The sequence below is a fragment of the Pipistrellus hanaki genome (genome assembly GCF_964339955.1).
Source record: "Pipistrellus hanaki genome assembly, chromosome: 4".
Taxonomy (NCBI): domain Eukaryota; kingdom Metazoa; phylum Chordata; class Mammalia; order Chiroptera; family Vespertilionidae; genus Pipistrellus; species Pipistrellus hanaki.
In genome coordinates this window covers 78220232-78237729 of record NC_140506.1, presented here as the reverse complement: position 1 = coordinate 78237729, position 17498 = coordinate 78220232, and the positions used below count along the sequence as shown (strand labels likewise).

Genomic DNA, 17498 nt, shown 5'->3' with positions numbered 1-17498 from the left:
GCAATGCTTTCAAAAGCTAAAACCAGAAGTGAGATCCCTATCCCCACACAAAATTAAGAGAGATTACATTTTTTTCAAGCGCAAATTATTGTTCCAATATCATTTTTCAGGTGCGAAGGACATTTCCGTATTGCAAAATTCACTTTACCGTGCAGTTGAGCAGCTGATACTACTTAACCTTTATGTAGAAGTGATTAATCTGACATTTAATGACATGCTAGCAAGTGAATGCAATGGAATTCTATTGACACCTTCCAAGCAATGAGCACGTTTACTGTAAATCATATGCTTATGGATATCCTGTATTTGGCAGTATATATTTATTTGAAATGTTTTCAAAGATGGAAGCAGGTGAACTTGCACAATCTATTTTGGTGATGGAGAACTAACTTGGAATCCCAATGAAGCAAAATGTTAATCTCCACTAAAAGAATTCCATTCTTCTCATCAATAGACCTGTACTGCCAAATTTAAAAAAAAATGTATTCAATCATTAGTATCATATTTAGAGTTTCGTCCGTATAAAGCGGCAGGGGTGGGGGAGCGGTGTTCCAGAACGGAGGAAAGGGAGCTCGCACGGTCCCCTTGGGGGTCGGTGCAGCGAAGCCGCGCGGGAGCCGGGGAGCTGCATATTTCTGATGGGCAGGGGCGGGGGGAGCGAAAATCCAGGATGGCTGAGGACGAAGCCCAGGACCCCGGCTTGCGTCACGCCTGGACACACACGACATGATGTACATCCTCTGGAACCGCAGACCCGGAAACCCCGTGGGAGCGCGGCGCCCGCCGTGGGAAGGAAGCGGCCGCGCGGGGCGCCGCTGGCGCATGCGCACTGGGGGGGATCCCACGCCCGCGCGCGCGCACAGGCGCCATCTCGGGGTTTCCTGTCAGAGCGCACCTGGCGCCGGGGAGCCCGGGGGAGTCTTCGGCTCGGCATTGGGCGCCCGCACCCTCTCCCGCCGGGGCGGGGGCCGGCGGCGGAGGCGGAGGCGGAGGCGGTGTCGGGGGCGGGGCCGAGCGCGCGGCTCTCTGCGGAGTCCGGTGAGTGAGCGGCAGGAGCGGGCGGCGGGAGCGGGCGGGGCGCGCGGGGCGGGCGGGGACCGCGGGGACCCCGAGCCCCCCCGGCAGCACCTCAGCCTTCCCGGAGACCCTGCCCAAAAAGGCCTCCCTGGCCACAGATTGTATGGGAAGGAGTTTTCCTCTCACATCTTAAGACATCTGTTTTTGTGTAGGCGTGGGTGGTATCATTTCAAAACATTCCCCATCATTTTCTTCCTCTACGTTTAAAGGATACAAAAATATGGGTTTATTGGGGTGGGGTTTTTGTTTTGTTTTGTTTTTGCATTTTTATCTCTTACTGCGTATTAATTTTGTAGTGTAGGTAGCACTATATCCTTTCCCCCGTTGTCTTGCCATTTTAGAAGGAACTCAAAGCGTCTGGAGGTAAGTGATAGAGATTTTATGCAAGGGGTCTTTGACTTCGCCACTGGAAACGCAGGTAGGCAAAAACCCACAATAGTTACGACGAAGAAAGAAACTTCTAAAAGAACTTTTCAAGAGAAAAAGAACATTCGTGAGACTTTTCATCCCCGCATGCGTAGCTCTGGGGTTGGTCCGGCCGGGACAGTTACCAGTCCGAGGAGGGGCAGGATGATGGATGCCAGGTGGCCGGGCAGGTGGGGCCATGAGGTCGGTCAGGTCAGGGGGGCTGGATAATAGATGTTAGGTAGGTAGACTGATATGGGAGTCCTTCAGGGGAGAATTAGATGGTCTGGATAAATGAGTCTTTCAGGGGGGTACCTGTAGTCCGGGTGTATATCCAGGCATTGATGCAGAACTAGAAAGTTCAAAATTTCTTAAATTCCCAGGCTAGTAAAAACAAGAACAGTCTAGCCCTAGCTGGTTTGCTTAGTGGGTAGCACGTCCGCTTGTGTACTGAAGGATCCCTGGTTCATTCTGGTCAAGATCACATTGCCGGAGTTGCGGCTAGATCCCCAGTAGGGGGCGTGCAGGAGGCAGCCAATCAATGATTTTTCTCTCATCACTGACGTTTCTATCTCTCTCTTCCTGTCCCTTCCTCTCCAAAATCAATAAAAATATGTGTGTGTTTTTTTAAAAAAGATCAGAGCAGAAATGAATGAATATAGAAAAATAATACAAAAGATCAATGAAACCAAGAGCTGCTTTTTTTTTGGGGGGGGGGCGGCAATATAGCAATATAGACCTTTAACTAGACTCATCAATAAAAAAAAGAGAAAGGATGCAAATAAAATTAGAAACAAAAGAGGCGAAGTAACAACTGACACCAAAGAAATACAAAGGATTGTAAGAGAATGTTACAAACAGCTATGTACCAACAAATTGGACAATCTGGACAAAATGGATAAATTTCTAGAAATAATCTTTTAAAACTGAATCAGAGAATCTGAATAGACAGGTTACAACTACTGAATTCAGTAAAATAGTAGGGTACAAAGAAAATACTCAAAAATCAGTTGCACTTTTTTACACAAGTAATGAACTATCAAAGAAATTAAGGAAACAATCTATTATTGCTTCAAAAAGAATAAAATACCTAGGAATAAATTTAACCAAGGATATGAAAGACCTGTACTCGGAAAATTATAAGACACTGAAGAAAGAAAAAAGATACAAATAAGTGGAAGTATATACCATGTTCATGAATAGGAAGAATTAACATCATTAAAATGTCTATACTACTCAAAACAATCTATAGAGTCAACACAATTCCTATCAATGGTGTATTTTACATAAGTAGTATGAATATTCCAAAACTCTATATGGAACACAAAAGACCCTGAATAGCTACAGCAGTCTTGAGAAAGAAGAACAAAGTCGGAGGAATCATGCTACTTGATATCAAACTACACTATACGGTCATAGTAATCAAGACAGCATGGTACTTGCAAAAAACTCATTTAGATCAATGGTACAGAATAGAGAGCCCAGATATAAACCCACACCTTTATGGTCAATTAATATTTGAGACAGGTGGCAAAACATACAATGGGGTAAAGACAGTCTATTCAATAAATGGTATTGGGGAAATTGGACAGGTATGTGCAAAAAAAAAAAATGGAACTAGACCATCTTCCTACACTATAGAAAAGAATAAACTAAAAACTTACTAAAGATTTCAGTGTTAGACTCAAAAGCATAAAAATCCTAAAACAAAACATAGTAAAATCTCAGATATTTCTCAAAGCAATATTTTTCTGATATATGTGGCCTCGGGCAAGGGAAAACTAAAGAAAAAATAAACCAGTGGGATTACATCAAACTAAAAAGTTTGCCCAGCAAAGGAAACCATCAACAAAATGAAAAGACAACCCACTGAATGGTAAAACATTTTTGCCAATGATACATCTGCTAAGGGGTTAATATCCAAAATTTGTAAAAAATTTATATAACTCAACACACACACACACAAAAACCACCAATCAATTTTAAAAATGGGCAAATATTTGAATACACACATCTTCAAAGAGGATGTACAGATGGCCAATAGCCATTTGAAAAGATGCTCAATGTCACTAATCATCAAAGAAATGCAAATTAAAACCACAGTGAGATATCACCTTACACCCGTCAGAATGCCTATTATCAAAAAATCAACAAACAACACGTGTTGGCAAGTTTGTGGAGAAGAGGAAACCCTCATGCAGTGTTGGTAGTAATACAGATTGGTTCAGCTGTTGTGGGAAACAGTATGGAATCACTGGGGATTCAGCACGGGTCAGGAATGGAACCCTGACCTCCTAGTTCATAGGTCAACCCCCTACCCCTGAATCATGCCGGCCAGGCTGTGTGGCCCTTTTACATTGGCCTCTTTGCTTGGCGTTGTGCATTTGGGTTCTTGCATGTCTTTTCATAGCTTGCTGTCTCGCTTTTTTTGAATCGCTCAGTGGTGTCTTATTGTCTGGATGTACCACAATTTATTATAGATGTATCACCTAGGGAAGAACATGGAATTGTGTTTTTATACATTGCCCTAATTTAGTTTGAGAATTTAGGTTGTAATAAAATCATAAAAGAAATATTTTTTCTGGAAAAATTTACGCTTGGTATGATCTCGGTATTTTAAATTTATTGAGACAAGCTTTGTGCCCAAACAAATAGTCTATCCTTGAGAACGTTTCATGCACACTTAAAAATGTATATTGTGTCATTTGGGGATGGGTAGCTCTGTAAATATTGATCACACCCATTTGGTCTAATGTGTATGGCTAATATTTCCTTACTTATTTACTGTTTGGATGATCTATCCAGTGCTGTCAATGGAGTATTCGGGTCCCTTACTATAATTGTGTTTTTGTCATTTTTCTCTGTTTAATTCTGTTAGCGATTGCTTTATAATTTCGGTATGTCCAGCATTGGTGCATATATACTAATAAGTGTTATGTCTTCTTGATGAACTGTCCTTTTTAACATTATGAAATGTTCATCTTTGTCGCCGAAACCGGTTTGGCTCAGTGGTAGAGCATCAGTCTGCGGACTGAAAGGTCCCAGGTTCGATTCTGGTCAAGGGCATGTACATTGGTTTTGGGCACATCCCTGGTAGGGGGTGTGCAAGAGGCAGCTGATCAATGTTTCTCTCTCATCAACGTTTCTAGCTCTCTATCCCTCTCTCCTCCTCTCTGTAAAAAAATCAATAAAATATATATTTAAAAAAAAATGTTCATCTCTGTCATTTGTCACATTTATCTTGAAACCTATTATTTTCTAAGTACGGAAACACTCACTCTTCTCTGGATGCCATTTGCTTGAAGTATCATCTTGCACCCTTTCACTTTGAGCCTATGTTTGTCTGTAGCTGAGATGGGTCTTCTGAAGGAAGCATATAGTTGGGTCTTTTTCCCCCCACTACACTTTGCATTTTGATTGGTGTGTCCTGTCCATTTACATTTAGGATGATTATTGATATACAAGAATTTACTACAGCTATTTTAGTTTTTGTTTTCTGGTGGCTCTGTATCTCCATTGTTTCTTTTTTCTTGTGTTTCTGTCTGCTATATTACTTGGTGACTTTCTATGAGTTTTTCTTCTGTTTTATCCTTTTTTTATGTTATGTGTCTCAACTCCAGATTTGTGTGTGTGGTTATCATCAGGTTATGTAAAAAAAAGTTTCAAATATAACAATAGTCCTTTTTTCTGATTGCATTGTCTTCATTCACTTATGCAAGTTCAGCCCTTTCCCCTTTATCTTCTATGTTCTTGTTGTAACAAATTACCTCATTTTATGCTCTTTGTTCATTTCCAAATTAGACTTTTAAGTGCCTTTTCCTTTTAACAATTAAGTTATAATTAAATGATTAAAACACTATTCTGAAATAGAGTTGTAATTTCCTTCCTTTGTCTGTGTGTTTGCATTCTTACTCAGAGTTTCATATCTTTTTATTTCTGGTAAATCTTTTTAACATTTCTTGTAACGCAGGTAAATTCCCTCAGCTTTTGTCAGGAAAAGTATTTCTCCTTCATATATAAGGGGTAGTTTCTCTGGATATATTATTCATGCTAGTTTCTCTCTTAAATTTTTTAATATTTTATTCCACTCTCTCCTACCATGTAAAGTTTCTGCTGAAAAATATGATGATAATCTAATGGGTTCTCTTTTATAGGTTACTGTCTTATTTACCCGGCTGCCCGAAGATTTCTTTCTTTGTCACTACCTTCTGACAGCTTTAATATAATGGGTCTTGGAAGTCTTTTTGCATTGAGATAATTAGGTGTTCTGAAAGCATCTTGAATGCAAAAGTTCAGCTCTTTGTCTGGGTTTTGGAAGTTCTCATTAATTATTTGTTTGGATAGGCTCCTCTTCTTTTCTCCCATCTTCTCCTTCTGGCATACCCATCATTCTTATATTGCTTTTTCTAATGGAATCAAATAGTTCTCACAATTCTCACAGCGTTTTTTTCATCTTTTTTCAACTCTCAGTGTTCTCTCTTCCTCCTCCTGAGTCATTTCTATATTTCTGTGTTAGAGCTCAGTAATTCTCTTCCATCTGGTCTTCTCTATTCCCCATGCTCTCTGATTCATTCTTCATCTCATTTATTGAGTTCTTCAGCCCCAGGATTTATTTTGATTCATCTTATAGTTTCAATCTCTTTGATAAAGTACTTCTTTTGTTCATTTGTTTTATTCCAGAGCTCATTGAATTGCTTTTCTGAGTTTTCTTATATATCATTGAGTTTTTTCAAAACTACAATCTTGAATTCTCTGTCATTTAAATCACAGTTTTCCATGTGTTTGAGTTTGGTTTCTGGAGAGTTTTCATTTTTTTTCTGAGCTAATTTGTTACCATGGTTATTCATGGCAGATGGATTGTTTCTCTGCCTTGACATTTAAGGAAGTGAACTCTTCTTTTTAGGTATGGTTTATATCTTTTAAAGATTCCTTTCCTTCAACTGTGAGAGCACAAGAATATATTTTGGAAAATTATAAGAAAAAACAATATATAAATGGTAGGCAGAGGAAAAGTGATTAGAGCATAGCCCACTGAGAGACACCATGGAAGTAAAGCAAGACACAACTGTTAGCAATGGCAGATACCTTCAACACTTAATTATGAGGTCTATTGCATAAGCAACCAAAGGTGTGTTTTTTTTTAATATTACTAACCAGAGAAATTTCAGTGGAGTTCTGACAGCAGAACAGAAGCAAGATTATAGATAATTGAAAAATCAGTGGGTGATGAGGATGTGGACACAAATATGGACAACCTTTGAAAAGTGTGGCCTTGAAAAAGAAAGGGTTTTGGTAATTGCAAAGGGTTATGTAGCCAGTGAAGGGTCTTTTTGTTTTGTTCTGTTTTGTTTTTAATATATTTTATTGATTTTTTACAGAGAGGAAGAGAGAGGGACAGAGAGCCAGAAACATTGATGAGAGAGGAACATCGACCAGCTGCCTCCTGCACACCCCCCACTGGGGATGTGCCTGAAACCAACGTACGTGCCCTTGACTGGAATTGAACCCGGGACCTTTCAGTCCGCAGGCCAACGCTCTATCCACTGAGCCAAACCGGTTTTGGCGCCAGTGAAGGTTTTTAATGTTGGGAGAGACATTAAGTGATTTTAAGTAACTATAAGAAGTAGCTAATAAAAGTGAAAGATAGCCCTGGCTGGTTGTGGCTCAGCGGGCTGAACATCATTCCATACACCAAAGGTCACCAGCTTGATTTCCATTCAGGACACAAGCCCAGATTGCAGGTTCAATCTCTAGTTGAGGTGCATGCAAGAGGCATCTGATTGGTATTTCTCTATCACATCTCTTTCTCTCCCTCTCTCTCTCTCTCTCTCTCTCTCTCTCTCTCCCCCTCCCCTTCCTTTTCTCTCTCACTGTCCCTTCCTCTTTCTCTAAAAATCAATAAAAATATATTTTTTAAATAAATAAATAAATAAATGGTCTGTCATCCTAACATAAAGCAAAAGCTCCAAGTTTTAGGTTCAATCTTAATACCATGTATTGACAAGATGCTTTTTTTTCTCTTTTTCCCAGTTATGCCTTCTCAGAATGCTGTACTTTTTCAGGAGGGGAACATGGAACAGAAGGAAATGAATGATAGATCACAGATAGTCAGGTCCAAGGTAAGTTTAGTTTTACTCTCCTCTGAAATGCTATTGTAGTCCTCAGAATTTGGCATTTTTACTCTTCTATTCTCAGAATAGAAACTCAGAAACTCCAGAGCCCTTGAAACTCTTGTGACAGATTAAAATCTCTATTGGATGTTACCCATCTACCTTATATGCTCCTTTATAGCTCTTTTTCCCTCCAGCATTTTTACCAAATCAAGTACTCATGCCAGTGCTAGATGGAAAAATGCAAAATAAAATAAAGCCATAGACTGCTTTATAATCACCCTTCACTTACACAGCTCACCAGAATTCCAACCACACTGTAAGCAATGCAGGATGCCCAGGTCACTGTGACTGCTTGAAACTAATGGCCTTATCAAGTATGCCTGAGGACATCTGCTGCCACAGTTAATTTTTATCCAGAACCTGTTACAACTTCCCCAAAACCTGTTTAAGCCTGTTGTTAACAATTCTATACTTTGATTAAATACTATGTAAACTGAGGAGATATAACTTTGTTTTTATGAAAATTAGTTGAATGTTTTGGAAAGATTCATTAAATGACATTTTTAGAATATTGCTGTAAAATTAGATGTGAGCAAAACTGTAAAACACAGATGGAAAAATCAAACATCTCAGAGGATTCTATGCCTACATTATTTCCCAAGTGTCATTGCTTGTTCCACTTTAATGAACCAGAAACTGATGCATTATGGGTTTGGACACTCAGTCATTAAAATCACTCTCATAGACAAAGCTTAACTTTACATCAAAAGGTGAACCAAAATTATACATGTGTATATTTTAAAATTAAAATAAAATGTTTAAGATACCTTTTATGGATCTCTAACCAGCTTTTTTGCTTACCATATGAGATATAAGTCTTAGTTGCTTCACATAAAGGACTTCTATTGTCTTAAATTCTATGAGATAATCATTATCTGTACATAGCAAATAAACTCATTGGAAGAGATTTTTAAAAGCCTGCATCACAATTAATATTCAGAAACTGTAAGTATAATGTTGGATGCTGTTGTGCATGCAAGAGATAACAAAAACAAGGGAGAAATCTGACTGAAACTAGAGGGACAAGGGAAGACTTTATGAAGAAGGCAGAATTTTAATGTGTGCTGATAACAGGTAGGGTTTGGAAATTAGAGAAGACAACCATTGCAAAAGGAAATAAAACTTGAGCAAGAGCTGAGAAAATAAGGAGACTAATAGCTAGAGCTGAGCATTTATTTGGTGCATTAGTACTTTGGGATCTTGGGTCTGCAAGGAATAGATTCATTCAGTTTATGTTTAATTATAAGGTCCCCCACAGACAGAAACAAAAAGACATGAGAACTAATGTGGCATATGTGCCTCTTGGCTCTCTAGCCAGAGGATTTTGTTTTAATTTTCCAGAACCATTTATTGTGTTACAAAAGAAGATGATTCATTCCTTCAACAAATATTATTGAGCAGCTGCTGTGTGCCAGAAATTATGCATGGCATCAGATATATATCAGAGAGCAAAACAAACATGGTCCTAAACCCCAGTGGCTTATAGTTAAACAGAGAGAGACATTCCCATATAATAAAGAGCTAATAGGCTAATTAGACTGAACAGTAGAACAACTGTCTGGACAACCTTCCAGACCACATCCAGGCGACTTTCTGGATGAAGCTGGGGTGGGGCTGCAAGGGCCGAGGCAGCTGCAGCTGCATCAGTCCTCTAGTATAATAATAAATTGCAAATTGAAATGTATATTATCTTTATATATGAACCCTAATATGCAAATAGACCGAATGGCAGAACAACTGAACAACCAGTTGCTATGATGTTCACTGACCACCAGGGGGTGGGTACAGAACATGGCAGGTGTCAGCCACAGCAGGATGGTAAAGCAGGTGAGCCGAGGCACCAGACCAAGGTGGGGTGCTGGTCGCTGTCATCAAGGTGACCCTCTGGTGGTTACTGAAAATTCTTCTTAACCTTTGTCTCCTGCTGTACCTTTGCTCCTCCCCTGAGGGCCCAGTTTTTTAAAAAACTGTTTCTGGCTGAGCAGAGATGTACTTGATGTTTCAGGAGTCCCTGACATTCCAGGACGTGGCTGTGGACTTCACCAGAGAGGAGTGGGACCAGCTGTACCCTGCTCAGAAGAACCTCTACCGAGATGTGATGCTAGAAAACTACAGGAATTTGGTCGCTCTGGGTAAGGATGATATCCCTGTGGAACTGGAAGCCTTTCCCGTGGGTTTAGAGTAGTCCCCCCCTTATCTGCAGGGGATGCCTGAAACCATGGCTAGTACTGAATCCTACAATACATACACTATGTTTTTCCTATTCATACATACCTATGATAAAGTTTAATGCCTCATCCATCTGAACTAAGCACTTTCATACTCTGGCCATAACTTTTGTGGTTTGAGGTTATAGGACTGTCTTTCACGGCCCGTGTAGAAAGAGTTCCAATTCAGGGTTCAGGTTCTGGAGAAGGGCCACACACAAATGAAAAGAGACTTGAAGAAATTCAGTTTGGTGATACGGGGGGCCAGGCAGTAGTCCAACTCTAGAGGGAGAACTACTACCTGCTCTAGCCTTGCCATCCCCTTTTCTTGAGGCTTTGGGGAAAACATCTTAGGCAACAGAAATTTACATGTAGCCCTTAGGCAGGAAATAACAGACACTTTCACGGAACAAACAAGGTAGATTCTGCTTCAGCTAACAATATCTCAACTAAAGGTTAGAGCAATTAAGGTTGTTGACAGGCCTTCCTGGCTTCCTGTCAACATCTCTGTTTTAGTGAAACTGATTTGTTTTCCAGCATGAGGTGTGACAGCAAAACTAGCACGAATTTCTTTTTTCTTCACAATTTCATGGATAGAAAATGTGCTTCTACCATAAATCTAAACAACCTCAGCATATAATTTTTTTTCCTTAAGTTGAGAACTTTTGCCTTTTTACTTGAAGAAAGAACTTTATGGCTTTTATTCAGTATATTTGAAGTGTCAACATCACTACCATTGTGCTTTGGGGCCATAGTTGCGTAAAGTAACTGTTACCAGAGCACAAGTACTTTGATACCAAGACAGTTGATTTGATAACCAAGATGCCTACCAAGTGACTAATAGGCCTGGAGCATCTACAATGTTGATATGCTGGACAAAGGGATGATTCATGTCCTAGGCAGGATAGAGGTGATGGTGCAAGATTTTATCACAGTTTCTGGAATGTATTATGCTAAGTGAAATAAGCCAGTCAGAGACAGACAAACACCATGTGATTCCACTTATATTATATGTGGAATCTAATGAACAAAATAAACAAAATAGAAACAGACTCATAGCTGTCAGCAGGGAGGGAGCAGGGGGGCTGAGTGAAAAAGATGAAGGGATTAAACAACAAAAAACACCTCATAAACAATAGTATGGTAAACATGGTAACCATAGTATGGTAACCTCTATGCATTATTTCTATGAACCTCTATGAAAAAGATGAAGGGATTAAACAACAAAAAACACCTCATAGACAACAGTATGGTAAACATGAATGGATCTTGAGAATGTTATGCTAAGCAAAGTAAGTCAGAAAAAGTCAAGAACCAAATGACTTCACTCAGATGTAGGATATAAAACTGAAAGCAACAAATGAACAAATAAGACAAATAAATATACAAAACCTATATATGCAGACAACATGGTGGCTACAGAGGGAAGGGGGATAGGAGGGAGTAAAGGGTAAAGAGGTCAAATATATGGTGATGGAAGGAGATTTGACTCTGGGTGGTAGATACTCAATGCAATAAGCAGATGATGCATCATAAAACTGTACACTTGAAACCTATATAATTTTATTAACCAATGTCACCCCAATAACTTCAATTTAAAAAGTTAAAAAAAATAGCCCAGTTAGTGTGCCTCAGGGGTTGAACCAGCAGGTCACAATTCGATTCCTGGTCAGGGCACATTCTTGCTCCCCAGTAGGGGGCATGCAGGAAGCAGCAGCCCATCAATGATTCTCAAACATCATTGATATCTCTCTCTCTCTCTCTCTCTCTCTCTCTCTCTCTCTCTCTCTCTCTCCTTCCTCTCTAAAAGCAATAAAAATATTTTAAGTTAAAAAATAATAAAAGTAAATAAAAAATGAAACTATGAATTGTTTGTTTCTAGAATTTTTCATTTAATATTTTTGGACTGTGGTTGATCGTAGGTAACTGAAATTGCAAAAAGTGAAACCAGGGATAAAAGAGGACTGCTCTATTTTCTCAAGTAGTGAAAACCTCCTAAGGTTTTGTGAATATAGTTCAGGCTGGGACAGAAGAATGCTAATCAGTTTCATAGAGACCTTTGTGTCCTGCTCTTTCTCCTCAGGTAAAAAGTCTTGACTTTGTTGAATTTGAGGTGGGCACCTTTATTTTGATGCCTTTCAAGACTAAAAATTTCTTTGTTTCCAGTATAAACGTCTGAGATACATTTTTTTTTATGAATAGGTCATCAGCTTTATAAGCCAGAGGTGATCACTCAGTTGGAGCAAGAAGAGCAGTGTCTGAGGGAAACAGACAGCCCAGTGGACACTCGTCCAGGTGAGAAGCAAGCATTTTAACATTTGCCACTGAGTGAAGGGAAATAGTCACTTTTGAAATGCCCACCTGAATGTGCTACAAATATCTTTCTCTGGATTTAAAGAATCCTAAACACTTTTTAAAAATCTAGTTCATATTTTACTTTTTCACAAAGTGGAAATGGTTCTCTTATTTTTTTCTGATTAAACATTATGCTTATTATTAAAAAATTAGCATAGCACAAAAGTTATTTTGAAGGTGTTAGTTGGAATGTACATAAATGCCTTGATGTTGCAAATAGCATTTGCATATCTCCACATAGCATTTTCTATTTATAGATCCTTTATTGGTAGTCTTTAAATCTTTCTTTTCATATCTCAGCCATTTTTACCTACTTTTCAGTTTTTCCTTTTTCTTTCATTATCAAACTTTTTTTTAAATCGTCTGAAACCCATAACCCTGGTTCTTATTCTCGTGCTCACCTTTGTGATATATCCTGCTTTTGTCACTAAAATTTTTTTCTGGGAGGCAAGCCAACACTCTATTCACTGAGCCAAACTGGTCTTGGCCAATCTTATGCTTTTTCAATATGACAGCCTTGGCTGTGCTTTTTGCTATTTGTGCTCTAGATTGTATTTGGCAGAAAACTTTGTTCCTATTCAACTCTCACTGAACCTGAACCTGAATTTTGGCCTGACCAGTGCTGGCATTCCATCAGTAAAGGCTGATAATTTAAACATTTTGTCAAGAACCCCTAGCCCTTTCCCTGACAACAGTGGGTGACATTATTTCTATGAACCTCCATGCCTAGATCCCAGGGAATAGGAAACTAAAGGAAGAAAATTATAAACTCCCTTTGCAGGAGAATTGCCAGGGTAGGAACCTACAGCAGAAGGCAGAGCTAGTCTTTCCCAATGACAGGAGAGAGAGCCTCCCAAGATCCACAGATGTTTCCAAAGTGAGTCAGCTTAACCATCTGCTAACCTGTGAATATGAAGCCACCCAGTCGTACAAAAATTGTCCTATCTCCTAATCCCTCCTCCCTCCAATTTTTGTTACATGGAACGAAGCAACAGTAGTGAGTGAAGAAAGAGGTGATCATGGAAATAGTTAAATGGGGAACGAGGAGAACAGAGTCAGAAAAAGACTAGCATGGAGCAGAGTTGGGGGAAGGGTGAACAGGAAGAGAGAAGAGTGGGAGAATAGACAGGCAGGGAGAGACAAGAAAGAATATGACTCTGTCACAGACCCAGGAAAGGGGAAAAGGGTTAATTTTGAATTTTCACTGTTACATGTGACTGAACATTTTAATTGCTCAATAGAGACTACATTTATGACAATGTATTATAATAGGAGTATCTGTTACATAAGAATTAAAGGGACAGTCCTGGGAATTGTCCAAATCTTCATGTAGAAGCAGAGGAAGAATATGCCCACTAAACAAATTTTAAAGTGGTAGGAGACTGAAATGAAATTTTGTTTTTATCGCAATTTGGTAATTTTCACTATTTCAAACTTTTCTATTATTATTTCTATTATATGAGTCATGCTTGTTCAAGATACAGTTTACATTTGTATTTGTCTGAACATAGGAAAAATCTGGCAAGCCCAAACTATTAATAATGATCACCTTTAAGGGATGGAATTCTTTATGTATTTCCATATTATTTGAATATATTACTATAAGCGATCATTATTTTTATCATTTTAAACAAACAATTAAAAATACAGCCATGGCAGGTTTTGCTCTATGATTACACCGTAAGTTCTCACACCAAAGCGTCGCAGGTTCAATTCCAGTCAAGGGCATGTCCTTGGGTTGCAAGTTTGATCCCCATCCTGGTCAGGGAGCATTCAGGAAGCAAACAATTGATGTCTCTCTCACATTGATGTTTCTCACTCCCTCCATTCCTCTCTCTCTCACTCCTTTCTACCCTCTCTAAAAATCAATGGAAAAATATCTCAAGTGAGGATTAACAACAACAACAAAAAAATATTTAAAATATGAAGAAATGCTTTTAAAATAAGTTAGCTGTCCTTACAATAGAATAAATCACAGATAATACCTGATACCTCCCACATCTAAGCACAGACATTTCTCTGATATTTCTTATTCTTCTTTCCACTTCTTATTCTCCTTTCCATTTCTTTCCAGTATGATATCTTCCTTTCATGGTTATCACGCATGTTTTAAATTTTCCTCTAATTTACTACTTATCATCTTTTTATACCCCGTTGTCTTGTTACATGGCCAAAATTTTAAAACTTTCCAATGGCACAAATGCTTTGTTTGCATTATTATCAATTTTATTTGGTAATTCATTATGCAACAGTTTTTTTTAAACATAAAGAATGCTGCAGCCGAAACCGGTTTGGCTCAGTGGATAGAGCATTGGTCTGCAGACTGGAAGGTCCCAGGTTCGATTCCAGTCAAGGGCATGTACCTTGGTTGTGGGCACATCCCCAGTGGGGGGTGTGCAGGAGGCAGCTGGTGGGTGTTTCTCTCTCATCGATGTTTCTAACTATCCCTCTCCCTTCCTCTCTGTGGAAAATCAATAAAATATATTTAATAAAAATTTTTTAAAAAGAATGCTGCAAAGTAATAGTATGTTCTGAATTTCTTTTCTTTTTTGTCATTAGAAATAATTTGCTATAAACTTTTTTTATTAGTACCTGGAACCATATATAGTTATTATTGCATTGAATACTAGAGGCCCAGAGCATGAAATTTGTGTGTGAGTAGGGGGGGTCCTTAGCCCAGCCTGCACCCTATACAATCTGGGATTTCTCAGGGGATATCCGACTGACAGTTTAGCCCCAATCCCACAGTCAGACATCTCTCTCACAATCCCAGACTGCTGGCTCCTAACCGCTCACCTGCCTGCCTCGCCCCTAATCACTCTGCCTGTCTGCCTGGTTACCCATAACTGCCCTCTCCTGCTGGCCTGGATTACCCGTAACTGCCTCTGCCTCGGCCCCCACCACCATGGCTTTGTCCAGAAGGATGTCTGGAAGATATCTGGTCTAATTAGTATATTACCCTTTTACTAGTTTAGATATGCTCCATGCTGTACTTTTCATTACCATGACTATTTTGTAACTATCAATTTGTTCTTCTTAATTTGTTCTGACCTTCTTTTAGATGCAGAAAATAGATCTGAAGTCAAAAAATCAACTCCATACCAGAATGTTTCTGATGAAACTCAAACCTATAACATGATAATGGAGAGATTAACAGGAGATAGTTTCTGGTACTCCCTTCTAGGAGGACTCTGGGATTTTGATTACCAGTTGGAGTTTAATCAAGAAAATCAGCAGAGACATTTAGGACAAGAATCTTTTGCCCAAAAAAAGGTCCCACAGGAGAGAAGCTTTGAATGTAACAAATTTGGTGAAAACTATAAAATGAACTCAAATCTTATTATGCATCAGAGAATTTCTTCAATTAAGATACCCCTTAATTCAAACACACAGGGAAATAGCATCAAACATAATTCAGAATTGATTTACTCTCAAGGAAACCATGTAAGAGAAAATACTTATGAATATAACAGGTATGGGAAAATCTTCAATCAACATATTCTTCTTACTAATCATATTCATACTAAAGAGAAACCCAATGAATGTAGGAAGGCCTCCAGCCACAACTCAACTTTTACTCAATCTCAGGTAGTCCTTACAGGAGAGAGGCCCTATAAGTGTGATGAATGTGGGAAAAGATTCAGCCAGAGGATACATCTTATTCAACATCAGCGGATTCATACAGGAGAAAAACCTTTTATATGCAATGACTGTGGGAAGGCCTTTCGTCAACATTCATCCTTTACTCAACATCTGAGGATTCATACTGGAGAGAGGCCCTACAAATGTAATCAATGTGGTAAAGCCTTTAGCCGTATCACATCCCTTACTGAACATCATAGACTTCATACTGGAGAGAAGCCTTATGAATGTAATTTTTGTGGGAAAGCCTTTAGCCAGAAGACACATCTTAATCAGCATGAGAGGATTCATACAGGAGAGAAGCCCTATAAATGTAATGAATGTGAGAAAGCCTTTAGCCAGAGTGGACACCTTAATCAACATAGGAAAATCCATACTCGGGAGAAATTATTTGAATATAATAAATGTGAGAAAGTTATAAGCCACAGTCCTTCACTTACTCAGCAGCACATAACTCATGGGGAAATCATATGAATATATAAATGTAGAATACTTTTTGTCATATTTTTCCATCTCATTAAATATAAAGTTATTCATAATGGAAAGGAAGTTTATAAACAATACATAGAAACCAAATAAATTTAGACTTTAAACTGATAGCATAATATATCCTCAAGAGAGGTTATAAATAGTAATCATAATTTATTTTGTGAACAAAATTATATTAGAAGTCATGTTCCAAATCTGATATAAAACTTTTTAATGACCAGAAATTCTATAGGCAATAACCTATGATTATTCACCTGTAAGTTTTATGGCAAAGTTCTTAAATTATATAAACATTGATTAATCAAAGCAATGATATAGTGTAACTAGCCACATAAACTTGAAAAAAAAAGAAAAGAGCAATATTTCTCAAACTTCAGCATTTGCACACTTCCTATACAGTTTTACCATATGTAGTGTTCACTTAAAATTTTAAGGGATTCAATTTTTAGCCTTAGGAAATATTTATGAAAATTGAGTTTATGTGCTAATTATATTTGTTCTAATTTCCATCAAAGTCACTATAAACTTATAATTTAAAATATTCATTGATGTACCACCTAAATCTTCTGTACCGTTATTTGAGAAATGATGTGATAAGATGACAATATTCTGTTATTGGGGTGTTTTTTTTAAAGCAATCTTTTCATTATTTTCATCAGATAAATCCTAGGATCACTATAAGAAAGAGTCTTGGAGGAGACAGGATTATGTTGATGAAAAGTGAAAAGTGATTCAGAGAACTCTACTTTTCTATCATGTTCTAGTTTTAAATTTCCCTATAGCAAATATAAACTTTTAAACTAAAATTGTGGTTTCTGCTATATTTGCAAATTTAAATAGAGATAATGTTTTGTTGTTGTTATTGTTTCTAATAATGGCCAGAAGTAGTGAACTGTACTAGAGAGTGAGCTGTGGTACAAAGTTGAGGCTAAGAACCAGGGAAGAATCTTAGTGTTTTATAGAAATGACTAAAGAAGGGTGATTAATTGGCTTAATAATACACTTTATTAATTGAGACGTGTTTATGTAACACCTTTTTCCAGAGAATTCCGGTGATTTATTTTTATCCCCAGAGGCCAGATGCACAAAATCAGTGCGAGAGTAGGCCTTCCTTCCCCCCGCTGCTGGCACCAGCTTCCCTCTGGCACCC

The 17498-nt window shown here is 38.4% G+C and overlaps 1 protein-coding gene across 1 annotated transcript; it reads left to right on the top strand.

Annotated features, from left to right (window-relative positions):
- The first annotated feature begins 889 nt into the window (after positions 1-889).
- ZNF713 (zinc finger protein 713) lies at positions 890-17390 on the top strand. The gene is made up of 5 exons (XM_084880710.1): positions 890-1038; positions 7513-7601; positions 9661-9787; positions 12065-12157; positions 15279-17390. Exons 2-5 carry the CDS (start codon positions 7515-7517, stop codon positions 16331-16333), a joined length of 1362 nt encoding a protein of 453 aa, XP_084736836.1. The 5' UTR covers positions 890-1038; positions 7513-7514; the 3' UTR covers positions 16334-17390.
- Positions 17391-17498: the final 108 nt, after the last annotated feature.